The sequence below is a fragment of the Geotrypetes seraphini genome, chromosome 16, assembly GCF_902459505.1.
Source record: "Geotrypetes seraphini chromosome 16, aGeoSer1.1, whole genome shotgun sequence".
Classification (NCBI taxonomy): Eukaryota; Metazoa; Chordata; class Amphibia; order Gymnophiona; family Dermophiidae; genus Geotrypetes; species Geotrypetes seraphini.
In genome coordinates this window covers 24,115,502-24,131,759 of record NC_047099.1, presented here as the reverse complement: position 1 = coordinate 24,131,759, position 16,258 = coordinate 24,115,502, and the positions used below count along the sequence as shown (strand labels likewise).

Below are 16,258 nucleotides of genomic sequence, written 5' to 3'. Positions count from 1 at the left end.
GCGGCCCCAGAAACATTTTTTTCGGCCAGTGCGGCCCAGGGAAGCCAAAAGGTTGGACACCCCTGTTCTAAAGCATTATGTCACACTGTCCCGGAAAGAAAAATACTCTTGTCAGCGAATGGCCACCAGGATGGTCTCGGGGCTCAAGGATCTTTCGTACGAGGAGAGGCTGAATAAATTGTGGCTATACTCCCTCGAAGAACGTAGGGAGAGGGGAGACATGATTGAGTCACAGGTCGTATCGAGGTGGAAGATGATTTTTTCTTTCTTAAAGGACCCTCGGCCACAAGAGGGCATCCGCTGAAAATCAGGGGCGGGAAATTTCATGGCAACACCAGGAAGTATTTCTTCACCGAAAGAGTGGTTGATCATTGGAATGAGCTTTCCAGTACAGGTGATCGAGGCCAGCAGCGTGCCAGATTTTAAGAATAAATGGGATGCACATGTTGGGGAGGGGTCATCAGAGTGGGATCTCCAAGAGGACGGTAAGGGGGAGGGTCAGTTGAGTGGGCAGACTTGATGGGCTGTGGCCCTTTTGTGCCGTCATTTTCTATGTTTCTATTTTCTTCTGGGCTGCATTTTAATACTGTATCACCTGCACGCCACGCGCCTTGTAGGCGGAGCCTGCATGTCCATTATAGTTGAACAAAACTACAACTAAAAGCAGCTCTGGGGATCAGATTGGTTGTCCGCTATTTGCGATGATTTTCTGTATGTTTATAAAGGCTGGGACCAGGGGACCTCATCCGCTATAGGTGAGGTTCCGTTATAAGCGAGTCCATTATAACGAGATTATACTGTACTTTCGTTATCTTGTTGGACACAGATATATCCATAGTTGATAGGGCTTTTTTTTTTTTTTTTAATGATTTTCAACTAATGTTTGCAGATCGGGTGGCTCTGCTTGTACACAAAGGCTTTATGGCCTTACTTGAGCTGCAGATTGTTAGGGTTTTGTTTTATTTTATTTGTTGTTTTTTTTAATGCTGACATGTTTCATAAGTTGTCGCTTGCTATTTTTACATACTAATTTGATCATGGAAATGTGATCCTGTTGGGACTGTCAGCTGGCAATCTTTGGAGCCTGTAAACATTGTCAACTGTTGTGATCTGGTTGCCGGGGGAAAATCCACCACTTCATTGTTTATTTATTATCGTCGGTTGCTGGTTCGTTATAATTTTTTTTAAAGATTTAATTTTGACTTTTTACGGCTTTTAAAGAGAGGATCTTTTGTCCAGTTGACAATTCCTTATATGCCTGGACATTTTTAAAGATCTGCAAGTCCAGGGCCAGCTCAGCCTATGGACCAGAAGAAGCCCTGGCCTAGGGTGCAAAAATCCCAGTCTGGTCTACCTTCAGCCTTCTAGAGGGATAGATGGCTAGAATGGGATTTTGGCATCCTTTATCATCTGTGCCTTGAGCCAGTGCCTCACCTGGTCAAGCAGGAGGGGGGGGAGACTTGAGAGATAAGGGGAGATACTGGGTCACAGATTGCAGGGGTGGGGGTACCAATGCAAAAGTTGGCTCAGGGTGCCACAGTCCCTTGTACTGGCCCTTGCAAGTATGTGTCAAATTGCAGTGCCTGCCCTGCGTGTGTTACATTAGGCATCTATATGAAATGTTTTTTGGGTTTTTTTTTTTTTAATGCAGCCTGTATTATATGGAATGCCTGACTGCAGCAGGAGGGGATGAAATTTTAAACGCTTGTTGAAGGCCCATTATTTTGTTACAGACAGCAAACAACAAAATCAAGGCGAACAACTGTGGAACTGATGATATTCATAGAGTCTTTATTAACTAGTTGTAGTGCACTGTGATAGGGGATTAACAGACCCGCGAATACAGAAAAACCGCAAGTAACTTTTTCAGATGTTATTCGCTGTTTACTACTAAAAACCACCGTGAATGTGGTGAAACGGCGAATAATGCGGCGGGAGACCTAGCCAGTACCTGAAGGAGAGGCAAAACATGGTGAAGAAAGCGCCGGGAATCGGCAATTTTCTCTGTAAACGCTTGGAATTGGCGATTTCTCTATGCAAGCTGATGTAATTTGGGGGGAGGAGCCAGCAAGCTAAAAACCGTGAATAGTCGAAACCGCGATCGCTGAAACCGCGAATACGGAGCGAGACGTGTATACATGATGCAATGCATAGGCAACACAGTAAAGGAATTGTGGTATGGACCCAACACAGGCCGTGTTTCGGTCACAAAAGACCTTCTTCCGGGGGCCATTGTTGCTGTAAACCACAAAGCAAAACAGTAAACCATGTACCAGAGTGGTTGCCAAACTAGCGTTCTCCCTGGGTTGACTTGATTTTATTTAGCTTCCTTCTGTTTGTGTGAATGTGCCATCCTATTGTTTATTGACATTTCTTTAAAAAAAAAAAAAAAAAAATTTATGATGAAATGCACTGCTGTGTTCTTTGGGGCCGATATTCAGTCCGCGGGGGGCAGCATGGCTACCTCTGCAGATGGCATCGAGCCTGGGTATTCAATGCTGGGGACACATCTTACCACCAGCATTGAAATTCTGGGCTTATTGCAGCCACATCTGACCTAGCCGGTAAAGCTGATAAGTCATTGGCTGGTGGGCTGGCTAAGGCCTGTCGGCCAAAGATAGAGCTGATTTTTAGACGGGTCTCTCTGGCTGCTGGACTTAGCCAGCAACCCGCTAACCGGGGATATTTGTACGAGATAGCCAACTATCTCCCACTGAGTATTGGCGCGGTTAGCCAGCTTGGGGGTATTCAGTAGCATAGCGAGGGCGGTGGCGCCTGGCATCGCTGAGCTGTGCGCCCTCCCCCAGTGCTTGAACGCCCCTCTCCCCCCCCCCCAACTCTTCCAGGCCGCTCCCTTCCCACCTCTTGAAATGTTCATCGGGGTAGCAGCGTCTTTTCACCTGCTGCTCGCGTCAGTGTTGGCTCTTTTCTGATGGCACGTCCTGGTCTCGCGACTACTATTATTAGTAATGTAATGTTTTAATATTAATCACTTGTTTGTCAGTTTTAAAATGAATAAAGAATTTAAAAAAAAAAAAAAGAAGGGAGCTGGCCCAAGCAGCAAGGGGAAGATGCTGCTCGAACCAGAGTACATTTAAAGAGGTATGTGGGGGAGCGAAGAGGAGGAGAGACGCTAACGCCGCCCGCAAAGATGGCACCTGAGGTGGTCCACCCCCCCTTTACTATGCCACTGGGGGTATTTAACTGGCTTAGGGGTGTTTAGCCGGCTGAGAGCTGTTCCCGGCTGGCTGGCGAACCACTCCCTCACTTCCCCCCAACTTTTACTATGCCACTGGTTTCATATTATTTCCTGTGTCGTTTCTGTTTTAGGCCTTCTTATTTTTTTTTTTTGTCACAGGAGGAAAGTCGTTGAGTGCGCACCCTTTTAAAGAAGGCATACTACACATACGTATGCAGTGGGTCCCCTTCTTAAAGACAGCGTGCGCTCCTTTGAAAGAGTACGCGCCATTATTGGCGAGCGCTGAAATATTATTTTTCGTGCTTTTTCTACTTGCTTCCATATGACAGCAACACGGGATATGCCATCGACATTTCCCAGATCTTTGCAAACAAATCCCTATCCCTGGAAGCAAGTGAAATTACCAGGCACAAATGCGGCAAACTGTATATTTTAAGTGAGCTAAAATAAAAAGGGAGAAGCAGGTGCCATGCAGAATCCAAGATGAAAAGTAATAGCAGATGAGGACATACTGGTAGAATGGCATGAACGGAAACAATTTACGAGGGTCATTTCATAATTTTGCACACTATTTTTTTTAATTGACATGTTTTATTATTTTTTTTTTTTCAAGTATTTCTTTACAATCCTTCAATATAGTCTCCCTGCTTTGCCATGACCGAGTCCCAGTCCGGGACGCTTCATTATTCCATCTAAGACACCGTTTTTGTTCAGTTGCCGAATGGCTCGAGTACTGGCGGAAGAAAGCTCTTCCAGAGATGCTAAACAATGTCCAAGCATAAGTTGTTTCAACTTTGGAAAAAGGTCGAAGTCTGGTGGACTCGTGTCTGGACTGTAGGGAGCATGAGGTAATGCCTCCCAGCCATATTCACGTAGTTTTTCAATGACGAGTGGAGAGTTCAGTCTTCCCCACGACCAAAAAAATTTCGATGAGCTCAATCAAAAGTCAAACAAATGATGATTTTTGTTTATGATCATGAAGGCATCATCATCATCACAGACAAAGTGCCATGTGGAAGAAGTGTCGCAGCAGTGTATTATTGTGATTTTTTGCAAAAAATGCGCAGAAAAATGCACAAAACCCAACCTCAGTTGCTCTTGGCTGGGCCACTCATTCTTCATGACAACGCTCGCCCGCGTTGACATAGGGAATGTCGTCATTGGAAAAACTGCGCAAATACCTCATGCTCCCTACAGTCCAGACATGAGACCACCAGACTTCGACCTTTTTCCAAAGTTGAAACAACCTATGCGTGGACATCGTTTAGCATCTCTGGAAGAGCTTTCTTCCGAGCCAACTGAACAAAAACGATGTCTTGGATTGAACAATGAAGCTTTCCAGACGCTGGGACTCGGTCATTGTAAAGCAGGGAGACTATATTGAAGGATTGTAAAGAAATACTTGGAAAAAAAAAAGAAAAACATGTAAATTTTAAAAAATAGTGTGCATGATTTTTGAAATGACCCTCGTAAAATAAAATAGAAATGATTTGACATGTGGTATGAACAGCTGTAAAATTGAATTGTAACGTGGCTATAAAAGTGTAAATGATGGGGGAGGGGTGAATTGGGGATTGTACAGTTTATCATGGAGACATTACCTGCATTTTTTCCGGACACAGCTCATCGCCTTTTTTTTTTTTTTTCCTTTTCGTATTTGCTTATGACTCAAGCAAAAAAGAAACTTTGCTGCGAAAAGGGGTTCCCAGCTCAAGAGGTCAGGTCCCCCCCTGGAGGCGCCAGTGGCTCAGCCCGGGCCCCTGATGCAACACATGGTACATCCTGGACACATGGAGGGCAATCCGAATCCCACCAAGCGCAGACGGAGTGCCAGTCCGGAGCAGGTACAGGTTGGAAGGAAACCTTTTTCTCTATTATCACAGTATGCCTAAGCAGTGGCATGGGAGGGATGAGACAAGAGTAGGCGCCCCGAATGGGTCTATTCCCATAGGGCACGGGAAAAATAGCATGGCAGGTGAGAGTCAGATAAAGCATGTTATAGGGCTTGTGAGAAATAGCATGGGGAGGGGGTAATGAATGGCCCTAAATCAGTGGTCTGAAACTTGTGGCCTGGGGGCCACATGCAGCCCGCCAGGTCCTATTTGGAGGCCCTCGGTATGTTTATCATAATCACAAAAGTAAAATAAAACAGTTTCTTGATCATATGTCTCTTTAGCTGTAAATGACAATATTATTATTAAGACTTAGCCAAAAGGAAAGATTTATAAACTATAAAGAGTTTTTTTTTACCTCATGCAAAATTGTCATTTCTTTAATAAGGCATTAACTATTTTTTCTGAGGCCCTTCAAGTATCTACAACTCCAAAATGTGGCCCTGCAAAGGGTTTGAGTTTGAGACCACTGCCCTAAATGTACCGTATTTCCCCATATATAGGCCACGGCCTATCCATGGGTTTTACAAACCTGTGTATGGGGCGCAGCCTAGTTAAATGGTGCAGCCTATATAAAAATTTTTAATCATCCCCCCACCCCCGTACCTCGGGTCTCCAGCGGTGCAGGGCAGCCACGATCTCTTCGGCATCCAGCCTGCCCCCGCGAGAGCTGACGTCGGCCATTCAGCAGGCGGTGCGGGGGCAGGCCAGATGCTGAAGAGATCGTAGCTGCCCTGCACTGCTGGAGACCCGAGCCACGCGCTAGCAAGGGGGCTTATGAAAAAGGTACCGGGAGTGGGGGGGGGATGAATAGAAAAGGCAGGGGAGGTACCGGAAGATAAGTCGCGGCTAATACCATGGGGCGGCTTATCTTCCAGTTTTTAAACATAGGCCACCCTTTTCTGTGGCCTGTGCAGAGGGGCGGCCTATATGTGGGGAAATACAGTATCTAGTTTCATTGGATGTGTTGGAAGTAGGGACTGTGAAAGTATTTGATGTCAAAAGATGTGTGAGAAGTCGTATGGTAGCATTGTTTGGGGAAGGGGGGAAGCAGCGACCCTGAACACATTTGGTGTCACAGGATGTGTGAGGGGACCATGAAAGGAGAGCAGGGACCTTGAATTCATGTACTCTTTCAAAGAGTGTGTAAACGAGGACCCATGGCACTTATCTGCTGTTACTGGATATGCAAATGAGAGGACACCATTAATGTTCCCGACGCAGGACTACATGGTAGACAAGTTTTGTGTCCGAGTGTCATTCTGTTAAAGTGTTGAGCATTACTTTCACCCCATTTCTTTCCAGAGAGGGAGTAACGTGTTAATCCAGGCCCCTGCCAGCGGATCCATGAATCCTCCTTATCACCTTCCCAAGCCAAACTTGTGGAACCCCTTACATGGAGACTCCTGGGCCGCCGACAGGAAGACTGCCGCTCCTGAATGGCAGGTAACCCACCACTTGGCTCTGCTGTTAGACTCCTGAGCATCTGTGAAGTATACAAGATGGATCTTTGCAAGAGCTGAAAATGCATACGTTGTTTAGAAGAGAAGAGGGAGAGGGGATTTGATCTACACTTCCACTCCATATTTGCAGTTTCCATATCTACAGATTCGATTATTCACAGTTTTAAAACAAAAAATGCTTTTTCATTTTTGGGACTATTATAAGCCCTGTAAGCCCCCCCCTTTAAGCCTTACCTGGTGGTCTAGCGGGTTTTTGGGGCAGGAGCAATCTTCCCACGCTCCTTCCCTGTGCAGATCGCTCCCAGGAAATGGCTCGAGAGACTACGGGAGCTCAAGGCAGCCATTTCCTGGGAGCGATCTGCACGGGGCAGGAGAGTGGGAAGATCGCTCCTGGATGAAAACCTGCTAGACCACCAGGTAAGGCTTAAGGGGGGGGGGCTTTCAGGGCTTAAAATAGCCAGGGGAAGCGGGGGTTAGGGGCAGAACCGGTCCGAATATTATTCACGTTTTTTTTTAATATTTGCGGGCTGGCTCTGCCCCTAACCACCGCAAATATGGAGGGGGAAGTGTACTGCCTTTCTATGGTTGCAATCAAAGCAGTTTATGTATTATATACAGGTAATATCTGTCTCTTCTGCCATGTCCTCCACTCCCCCCCCCATCCCCAGCACCCCTTGCATATCTAATTTTTGGCTAATTTTGTTTTATGGGTTCAATAGTGTACTGAATTAGACAGACGCTTGTTTGGTGCACCCTTGTAAGCCTCTGCCTAACTTTTCTGCCGTAGTAGTAGTAACAGCAGCAGCAAAAAAGGTGTGATATTATTGTAATTGAAGTGCCCCTATAAAGACAGAAGTTCAAAATACAGTATAATCTCGTTATAACGGACTTCAAGGGTCCTGGAAAAACGGTCCGTTATATCCAGAGTCCATTATATCCAGTTGCATTTTTTTTTTTTTTTTTAAACTTTATTTAGATCAACCTGAAACAACGTTCAATCAATGAACAACAGTCACTGCGCAAGCATGTCAGCAACATCAAGAACAAAACTCAGCAAAACATTGGTATGGCACGAAACGATTGCAAAACCAGAACACTAAAAGATGTTCTAAAGCATTATGTCGCACTGTCCTGGAAAGAAAAATACTCTTGTCATTTTCTTCTGGGCTGCATTTTGATACTGTGTCACCGGCACGCCACGCGCCTTGTAGGCGGAGCCTGCATGTCCGTTATAGCCGAAGAAAACTACAGCTAAAAGCGGCTCTGGGGACCAAATTGGTTGTCCGTTATATCCGAAAGTCCGTTAATGCGAGTCCGTTCTATGCAGTGATTTTCTGTATGTTTATAATGGTGCACGGCCGGGCCCGGCGGACCTCGTCCGCTATAGGCGAGGTTCCGTTATAAGCGAGTCCGTTCTAACGAGATTATACTGTGTTCCCTAAGCATTAATACAGAACTGCTGTACACAGAGTGTTGTCGCAGCCTTGTGGCCACAATGTAGACTGCAGGCCTCTGTTTCCCATATTTTTTCTAAACAAATTTTGACTGAAATTTTAACAATGATAATTGTTCAACAGCTGCGTTGCAAGAGTCAGTAATCCACAAACTGTTGCTCTTTGTAGCAAGACTTCCTTTCTTTTTGCCTCCAGTCCACGTTCTCCGTGTGGGCTGCTTTTATTATCATTTTCAAGGCATTCACAACAAAAAGCAACCCATCTTCATTAGGCAGTTTAATTTTATAAATATATACGGGTGGGTGATATTATATTTGTTTTATAAGTATTAATTATAAGATGTCAGGTACGTTTGAAAGTTATATTATTATTTGTATTGATTGTACCTGTTTTAAGATTTGAAATGAATAAAGTTTATAAAAAAAAAAAAAAAGGGCAGTTTAATTTTTTTTCATTCTTTTAGTATTTCTGTTCTTTCTTTACCCTGTCCAAGCCTAATATTGATTGAATATGAAATAACATTTTCATTATATTCATGTTTTTAAATGCAGGAACAAAGAAACTCAGCTCCTAATTCCTACCCTTACCCTACGGCCTCCTCTATTCCTCCCTCTTATGCTTCTAGTCGTCACGCCCACCATGCACCGCCTGCCCCCATCCCATCGGTCCATCACCAGCAGCAGCATCACCCCCCAGGAGAGAGCCATGGCTGCTCGAGTCGCCCAGGAAGTGACCTTAGGGAGAATAGAGTCCAGCATTTGCAGACAGAACCAGATGCATCACTAGCAAACCTCGGCCCCCGCGTGCCTTACCCCCCGCGGCCCCTCCTCGGGGCCTCCCGGGGCCCACCCACCACCATCAAGAGCACGAGGGAGGAGCGGAGCTCCAGCAGCACAAACCTCCCAAGCACAGTAAGTAAAAAAGCAGTTTTACTATCATTTTTTTGGGTAGATAAGTTTCTCTTTGGTTCACTCAACTTGTTACAGATTTAAACTTCTTTTGCCGTCCAGTGCTTATTCTTGTAAATAAATATTTTCGCATATGTCCTTCCCTCCATCCTTGGTATCAGTTAGCTTAGCAGGGTTTTAAAAAAGGTTTGGATAATTTTCTAAAAGAAAAGTCCTTAGGCCATTATTGAGAAGGTCTTAGGGAAGTTACTGCAACATAAAATCCGTTTTACTACTTGGGATCTGGGTCAGCCACTGTTGGGAACAGGATACTGGACCTTTGGTCTGTCCCAGTATGGTAATTCTTAGGTATCTTAGTCCTGAATTTTGTCATTTTTAAAAATGATTTTAATGTGAAAATATATTTGCGTCGCACTGAGGGAACATTAACACAATCCTCGGATCAGCTGTTGAACATAGCAAAAAGACTCGACAACATTTTATTCATCCCCAGCCAGCAGCAAAGTCTGCCCTTCCTCTTCACCCGTTCAACTAAGGGGCCTTTTACTAATAGGCGTGATAACCAATTTAATGCATGCTAAATGCTAAGGCACTTTGGGCTAGATTCACCAAGCTTACCGATCGGTTTGCGACCCCCGACCCACTAACCTCGTGGCTGATCCGATTCCGATCCGCGCATGGAAATGAGAATGAACGGCATGCAAAGTAGGAAGGATGCGATTCACAAAACTTTTTAAGGAACACCAACTGGGCTGGCCAATCAAAACTGGGCTGGCCGATCAAAAAATGAGCGACTGGTGGGGACCAGTCGCTCGCGACCTTTCCTGCTCTCTGCTCCTACAGCCCTCCAATGATTTACTGAATTGGTAAGGAGAAATGAATGAGCAGGAAAACACTGGCGATTTGTTTCCAGCATACCCCTTCGGGTCTGTTTACTTGCAAAAAAAAAAACAAAACCCCACCCCATCTTTTCACAGTAACAAAAAAGCATGGGATTTTCTGTATGTCCTTGTTTTGGGTCTCCGTCAACATTTGAGCAGCACGTTTATTTGGGGAATGGAGATCTAGAAACCGAGTAAGACGTGAGTGAAACTTTTCTTTTTGAAGGTTTTTTCCAAAACTGCATTTCGGTTTTGCTCCTTGCCGCCCTGCGCCCCGAATCTCCTCTTGCTGCCCCGACTCTCCTGCTTTCCCCCCCACAGTGTGAGCCTGTGGGTTAAAACCAAGGGCTCGGCTCGCAAAGTATTAAACAAAGGGGGGAAAAGCCGTTTGCAGCTCTGTAAGCATGTGCAGACCATCTACAAACAAAGAAGAGTATCACGACCAGGACGAAGGAAGTCATCCTGCCACTGTATCGTGCAATGGTGCGCCCGCATCTGGAATACTGTGTCCAGTACTGGTCGCCGTACCTCAAGAAGGACATGGCAGTACTTGAGGGAGTCCAGAGAAGAGCAGCAACTAAGCTGATAAAGGGTATGGAAAACCTCTCATATACTGACAGACTGAAAAAGCTGGAGAAGCGGAGACTTAGAGGAGACATGATAGAAACCTTCAAGATCCTGAAGGGCATAGAAAAAGTAGACAGGGACAGATTTTTCAAATTATGGGGAACCACAAGTACAAGGGGGCACTCGGAGAAATTGAAAGGGGACAGGTTTAGAACAAACGCTAGGAAGTTCTTTTTCACCCAGAGGGTGGTGGATGCATGGAACGCGCTTCCGGAGGCTGTGATAGGCAGGAGCACGTTACAGGGCTTCAAAGAAGATTTGGATAGGTTCCTAGAGGACAAAGGGATTGAGGGGTACAGATAGGAGTAGAGGTAGGTTATAGGGATAGGAGTAAGAGGTAAGTTATAGAAATAGTCAGGGGCCGCTGCTGGAGCGGACCGCTGGGTGAGATGGACCTCTGGTCTGCCTCAGCGGAGGCAACTTCTTATGTTCTTAAGATGGTCTGCGCATGTTTCAGGATCGCTCACTAGCGATCCGTGTGGTCAGTGGGGGGGAGGAGGAGTTCCTCCAATCACCCCCATTTGCATGCTGACAACTCTGTGAATTTGTCAGCCTGCCGCGGATCGGGCAGGTTAGTGAATCTAGCCCTTATTTTATTCCTCGAGGTGTTTTAGCATTTAGTGCATGCTATCATTAGCACCTTAGTAAAAGACCCCCTAAATTATATAGCAGAGCAGATCAGACTCTCTTTGTTAAGGTTCCCAAATAAACATCAGCGCCATTTTGCTTCACAAACGCGAGCAGAGCTGCCCGATGTTGTAGCCTAAGATTAGACCCCTGAAGAAGCCGACAGCAAGGCGAAACGGGTCCCGTTTGGCACAGTGAGTGAAATCTATCTACTACGGAAGGCATTATAAGATAAGTGCCAGTTCCAGTTATAATATTAGCACTGTAGCACTTTATTTAAGTTTATTGCACAAAGCATTAGCACTTTTTCATAAAATATAGAGCGCAATGAAAGATATCCCTCGCCTGCACAAGCTGTTAGGAAAATCGAGCATGATTTAACAGCGCAGGTATCTGAGAGCTCTTTTGTAAAGAAAAATATAACAGATATCGTAGATTTTTGCATTCAAGCCCTAGATATATTGTTGATCCCAAATAAACATCCCAAGTCTTTAAAAAGTACTTTTCTCACATTGTTAAATGGAAAGCAGTACCTCACGGTGCAGTATGAAAGCCTGCTAGGCCTGTCACAGTTTCCACAATATTGCCCTTTTTCCTTTTATTCCTCACAGCAAATATTGGCCGGCTTTTATCAAGCTGCACTAGAGATTTTTAGCGCGGACTGGCGCAGTAAACGTCCTGACGCTCAGAGAATTCCGTTGAACGTCAGAGCACTTACCTCGCCGGCCCACACTAAAAACCTCTAGCGCAGCTTGATAACAAGAGGGGGGGGGATAGTTCTGTAATTTTTAAAAAAAACTTTGTGGCATATTCAGGCTGCAAGGTAATGTAGCCAGTGTTTGATTATTTTTTATTGATTTATAACTTTGACTATGTCTCTTAGCCTCTTAGATCTGTTTGGTTAATGATTTTTTTTTTCCTCCTTCTCAAATGTTCAACAGGGTTCAGACCGACACCAGAACCTGAACGTTGAAGCTCCTAGCCAGAGACAAGAAGGGTTGAAAGGGGTGAAGCAGAACCATACACAACTACAGCACCCACAGAATGCCCTGCATGCAGGAAATCCAGCAGCCGCCAGCACCCCAGAATCTTCAGCAGCGTCCCATCCTGTATTGCTGTCTAGCACTAGGCCCTCGAAAACCCTGCCAGAGTTAAGCACCCCGCACCACGGTTGGATATCTCCCATGCATAGTTCTGCATTTTCTTGCAGCAGCAGTGGTAGCAGAGAGACCACAGAGAAAACACAAGACCCTCTAGAAGAGATTCTGTATGGAGAGGAGGGAGGATCCCCAGTCCAACGCAAAGGCTTTTATAGACACTGTGACGGAGGTGTGGTAGTGATGCCATCATCTGATGTCCTTCCCAGTGGGCACAACCCATGTTCTCAGGATCTGAAAAGTGGCAGAACCAGCAAGACAACTCCAGGACCCAAGGCATATCACTGCAGCATCCAGCAAGTCTTGCACAGCCTGGATCAGCCAGGCACTTTTCTTCAGCGTGCAGACCCCAGCGCAGGGGTTACAGAGGATCCTTGCTCCCAGTCAGAGAAGCAGGAATCCTCCAGCCCTCAACCCAGATCCCCTTCCTCATTCCACTGCAAGTACAGAGCCGGCATCAAGGAGGAGAGGGTGGAGTTCTGGACAAAACCTTGTCCATTTGCTGGAGAAGTCACTAAGAGGTCACCGAGTCATGATGCCAAGCCACCTGCCACAGGTTGTGTGCCAAAGCAAGTGGCCCCACTGGGTGACCCCTCAGATTTCCCCAGCCAGGAACAGAAAGATGGGATAATAACTGCAAAACGAGATCCCAGCCCTCTGCAGCCCCCAGCCCCTTACCAGAATACCTCAGGAAGCTTCAGACACCTGGAAGGGGGTATCTGTGCTGCAAGGACACCTCCCCATCCAAAGACTTTAGCACCGGAGATTGGTTGTACGCCGATGATCGTGGAAGTGCCCAAGCCAGACTTCACTGAGGAATCCAGCAAGGGCCAGAAGTCTCCTGCCCTCAAGAAGTTGTTTGACTTCCCTGCTGGGCAGATGGAGGACCAGTTTGAAGAGGCAACAGAGTTCTCTAAAATCCTGCCTGATGGGTTAGCTAACATCATGAAGATGTTGGATGAGTCAATCCAGCAAGAGGAAGAGATGGCTCAAGGAGTTTCTAATGGACTGCAGACCTCTGCTATGCCTAGTAGGCAAGATAATGCTGGCTTAAATGACCCCTTGGAAAGGCCAAGCTTGATCATGCAGTCAAGAGCCAATAGCACTGAACAGGTCAGAAAGCCAGATCCAGTCTTCAGCCTGAGTCTCTTCCAGGAGAAGGAGATGCTGCAACCCAAGATTGAAGGAAAGCCTGGTACCATCACCAAGCATCCAGAGAAAATGGAGTACACTGCAGGGCCCCAACGGCGTCTTGAGCCAGCTAAGCTGTATTCATTTTTTGGCAAGCAGAGGAATGGTGGTGATGAGCCAGTAGTGAAAAGTGAGGCAGCATTGGAGGAATCCCTTCCCAAGCATGGCCATCACCATCATGCCGGTGGTGTGCTGAAGTCATTGGCCAATGTGCTGGAAGGACAGAAGTACTTGTATTGTGGGACCCAGCGTTCCAAGCCAGCTGGCACTTCTTCCTCACAGTATTCATTAGGTGCTGCTTTTGCTAAGAAGAATCCCGCCAGTGCCATCCAACATTTATCATCAACACAAGAATCTACCTCAAGTGAGGCCTGGCTCAGGACCTCAAAGATGGACCAGGAAAAGACCAATGAAGTCAAAAGAACTTCTGAAGTAAGCAAGACTGAAAACCAGAAGCTGGGACTGAATTTTTCCCTTTCTCATCAAGAGTCAGAGATCACAGTGAAGCTGGAGCGCCCATGGAGTGCCAGGTCAGAGACTGACATTTTGGAGGAGATCAGTCGGGCCTGTGAGACTCTGGCTGAGGGCAGGATGAAAGAGGAAATAAAGAGCGAGGATGAACAGGACAATGGTGGGTACAACAGGAATGTGCCAGAGGGAAGTCTAGTAGAAAAGGGTTTGCCAGAGGGGAGCTTGACAGATGAAAAACAGGTGGAGAAGAGCCAGGCAGACAAGAATCTGGCAGAAAAGAGCTTACCAGGGAAGAAACTGGTGGAAAGGAGCCTGGTAGAGAAGAGTTTGCCAGAAAGGAGCCTGGCAGAAAAAAGCCTACCAGCAGAGAAAAACTTGGAGCGGAGCCTGCCAGAAAGAAGCATGCTGGCTGAGAAGAGTGTGTTGGAGAGGAGCCTGCCAGAAAGAAACATGCTGGCTGAGAAGAGTGTGTCGGAGAGGAGCCTGCCTGAAAGAAGCATGCTGGCTGAGAAGAGTGTGTCGGAGAGGAGCCTGCCAGAGAAAAGCTTGCCGGAGAGGAGTCTGCCAGACAAAAGCCTGCCAGATAAAAGCTTGAGCTTGCTGGAGATGAGCCTGCCAGAGAAAAGCTTGCTGGAGAGGAGCCTGCCAGAGAAAAGCTTGCCGGAGAGGAGTCTGCCAGACAGAAGCCTGCCAGATAAAAGCTTGAGCTTGCTGGAGAGGAGCCTGCCAGAGAAAAGCTTGCCAGAGAGGAGTCTGCCAGATAGAAGCCTGCCAGAGAAAAGCTTACCAGAGAGGAGCCTGCCAGAAAAAAGCTTGCTGGAGAGGAGCCTGCCAGACAAGAGCCTGGCAGAGAAAACCTTGATGGAGAGGAGTCTGCCAGACAGAAATGTGGCAGAGAAGAGCCTGCCAGACAAAAGCCTACCAGAGAAGAGCTTATCAGAGAGGAGCCTGGCAGAGAAATTACATGACACGCAGCAGCTGTCAGCAACACTCCTCCCACCACCCCTAGCCACATCTCGCCCAAAAGAAGAGAGCAGAAAACGAGAGCGGGACAAGCTCCGTAGCAAGCACAAGAAATCCAGCAAAGATGGCAGTAGCCGGCGACACAGAGCAAGCAAGAGTCATAAGGAAAAGAACCGCCAGGTCCTCGGCAATTTGGACCTGCAGAGCAAAGAGATTCAGTCACGGGAGAATTCTAAAGCTGATAGTGGAAAAGCCACCAGTGAGAGGCGGAAGGCTGAGCCAATGAAACGGGAGGAGCCACCATCTGGCCCAGCTAAAGAATCACACACTAGTAATTCCACAGTGGTGTGTTCAGACTTGCTGAAGCTGAGATCCTTGACAGATGGACCACCCAAGGAGTTGAAAATTCGCTTGATCAAAGTAGAGAGTGGAGACAGGGAGACCTTCATTGCCTCAGAGGTGGAAGAGAAGAGGATCCCCCTGGCAGACCTCACCATCAACAACACAGCAGCTGAGATCGTGCGTTCCAGCAAGTGAGTTGGGAGGGTGGAGGTTGGTTTTCAGTGTCACGTTACTTTAAACAGATAATGTTCTGAGGATTCAGATTGGTTGGGGGTCAGTTATTTCAGCAACTCTGTGTTTTGTGTTTGTGTGGTAAGGAAACTCCCAAACAATAGCCGTAATCTTAATTAGGGTTGGGGGCAATTCTGTGTTTGAAAGCTGTTGCCAGCAGGCTCAGCTGGTTAACGGATTTATGAGGGCCCTCAGTTGTACCACAAGAGCAGTGTTTTTCAACCTTTTTTGGGCAAAGGCACACTTGTTTCATGAAAAAAATCACGAGGCACACCACCATTAGAAAATGTTAAAAAATTTAACTCTGTGCCTATATTGACTATATATAAAGTAATTCTCTTGAATAGGAATCAAATAAACACAAAGAAAGTATTTTATAATTACTTTATTATGAAATATTAAGTAAACAGAATAGTGAAAAATTATAAAATACTTTATTCAGTGCGAAACCTGGGCCTGTTTGGCTGAACACAAAGCTGATATTCTGGCTGGAATCGAAGAAAGACACACACGTAGCTCTTCGTCAACAGCCGTTCCCTTCACCGCCCCGTCACCGTCACCGCCATCCCTTTCACCGCCCCGTCACCGCCACTGCCATCCCATTCACCGCCCCGTCACTGTCCCCGCTGCATCCATATAAGCCTTAGTACTGTAATATTTAGCTTATTCCTTTCTTATAAATCAAAGTTCCTGCTGCTGAACTAGAGAAAGAGATGTTCAGCTGGCAGGGCTTTGTTTATAAATTTTTATCAACACAACTAATATACTATTTTATCCTAAAGCAAAAAATAAATAAATAAATATAATTTTTTTTTCTACCTTTGTTGTCTGGTTTCTGCTTTCCACATCTTC

General features: G+C 46.2%; 1 protein-coding gene across 8 annotated transcripts in view; it reads left to right on the top strand.

Moving 5' to 3' along the window:
- Positions 1-16,258, top strand: part of KDM6B (lysine demethylase 6B) — a 236,655-nt gene that overhangs the window by 182,134 nt on the left and 38,263 nt on the right. For 7 of the 8 annotated variants that reach the window (XM_033924256.1, XM_033924253.1, XM_033924255.1 and 4 more), the window contains 4 exons: positions 4,873-5,049; positions 6,397-6,537; positions 8,560-8,919; positions 11,993-15,366. In XM_033924256.1, coding sequence (XP_033780147.1) covers positions 4,873-5,049; positions 6,397-6,537; positions 8,560-8,919; positions 11,993-15,366 — 4,052 coding nt within the window. The remainder of the gene's footprint in view (positions 1-4,872; positions 5,050-6,396; positions 6,538-8,559; positions 8,920-11,992; positions 15,367-16,258) is intronic. The other variant, XM_033924261.1, reaches the window with a different exon arrangement.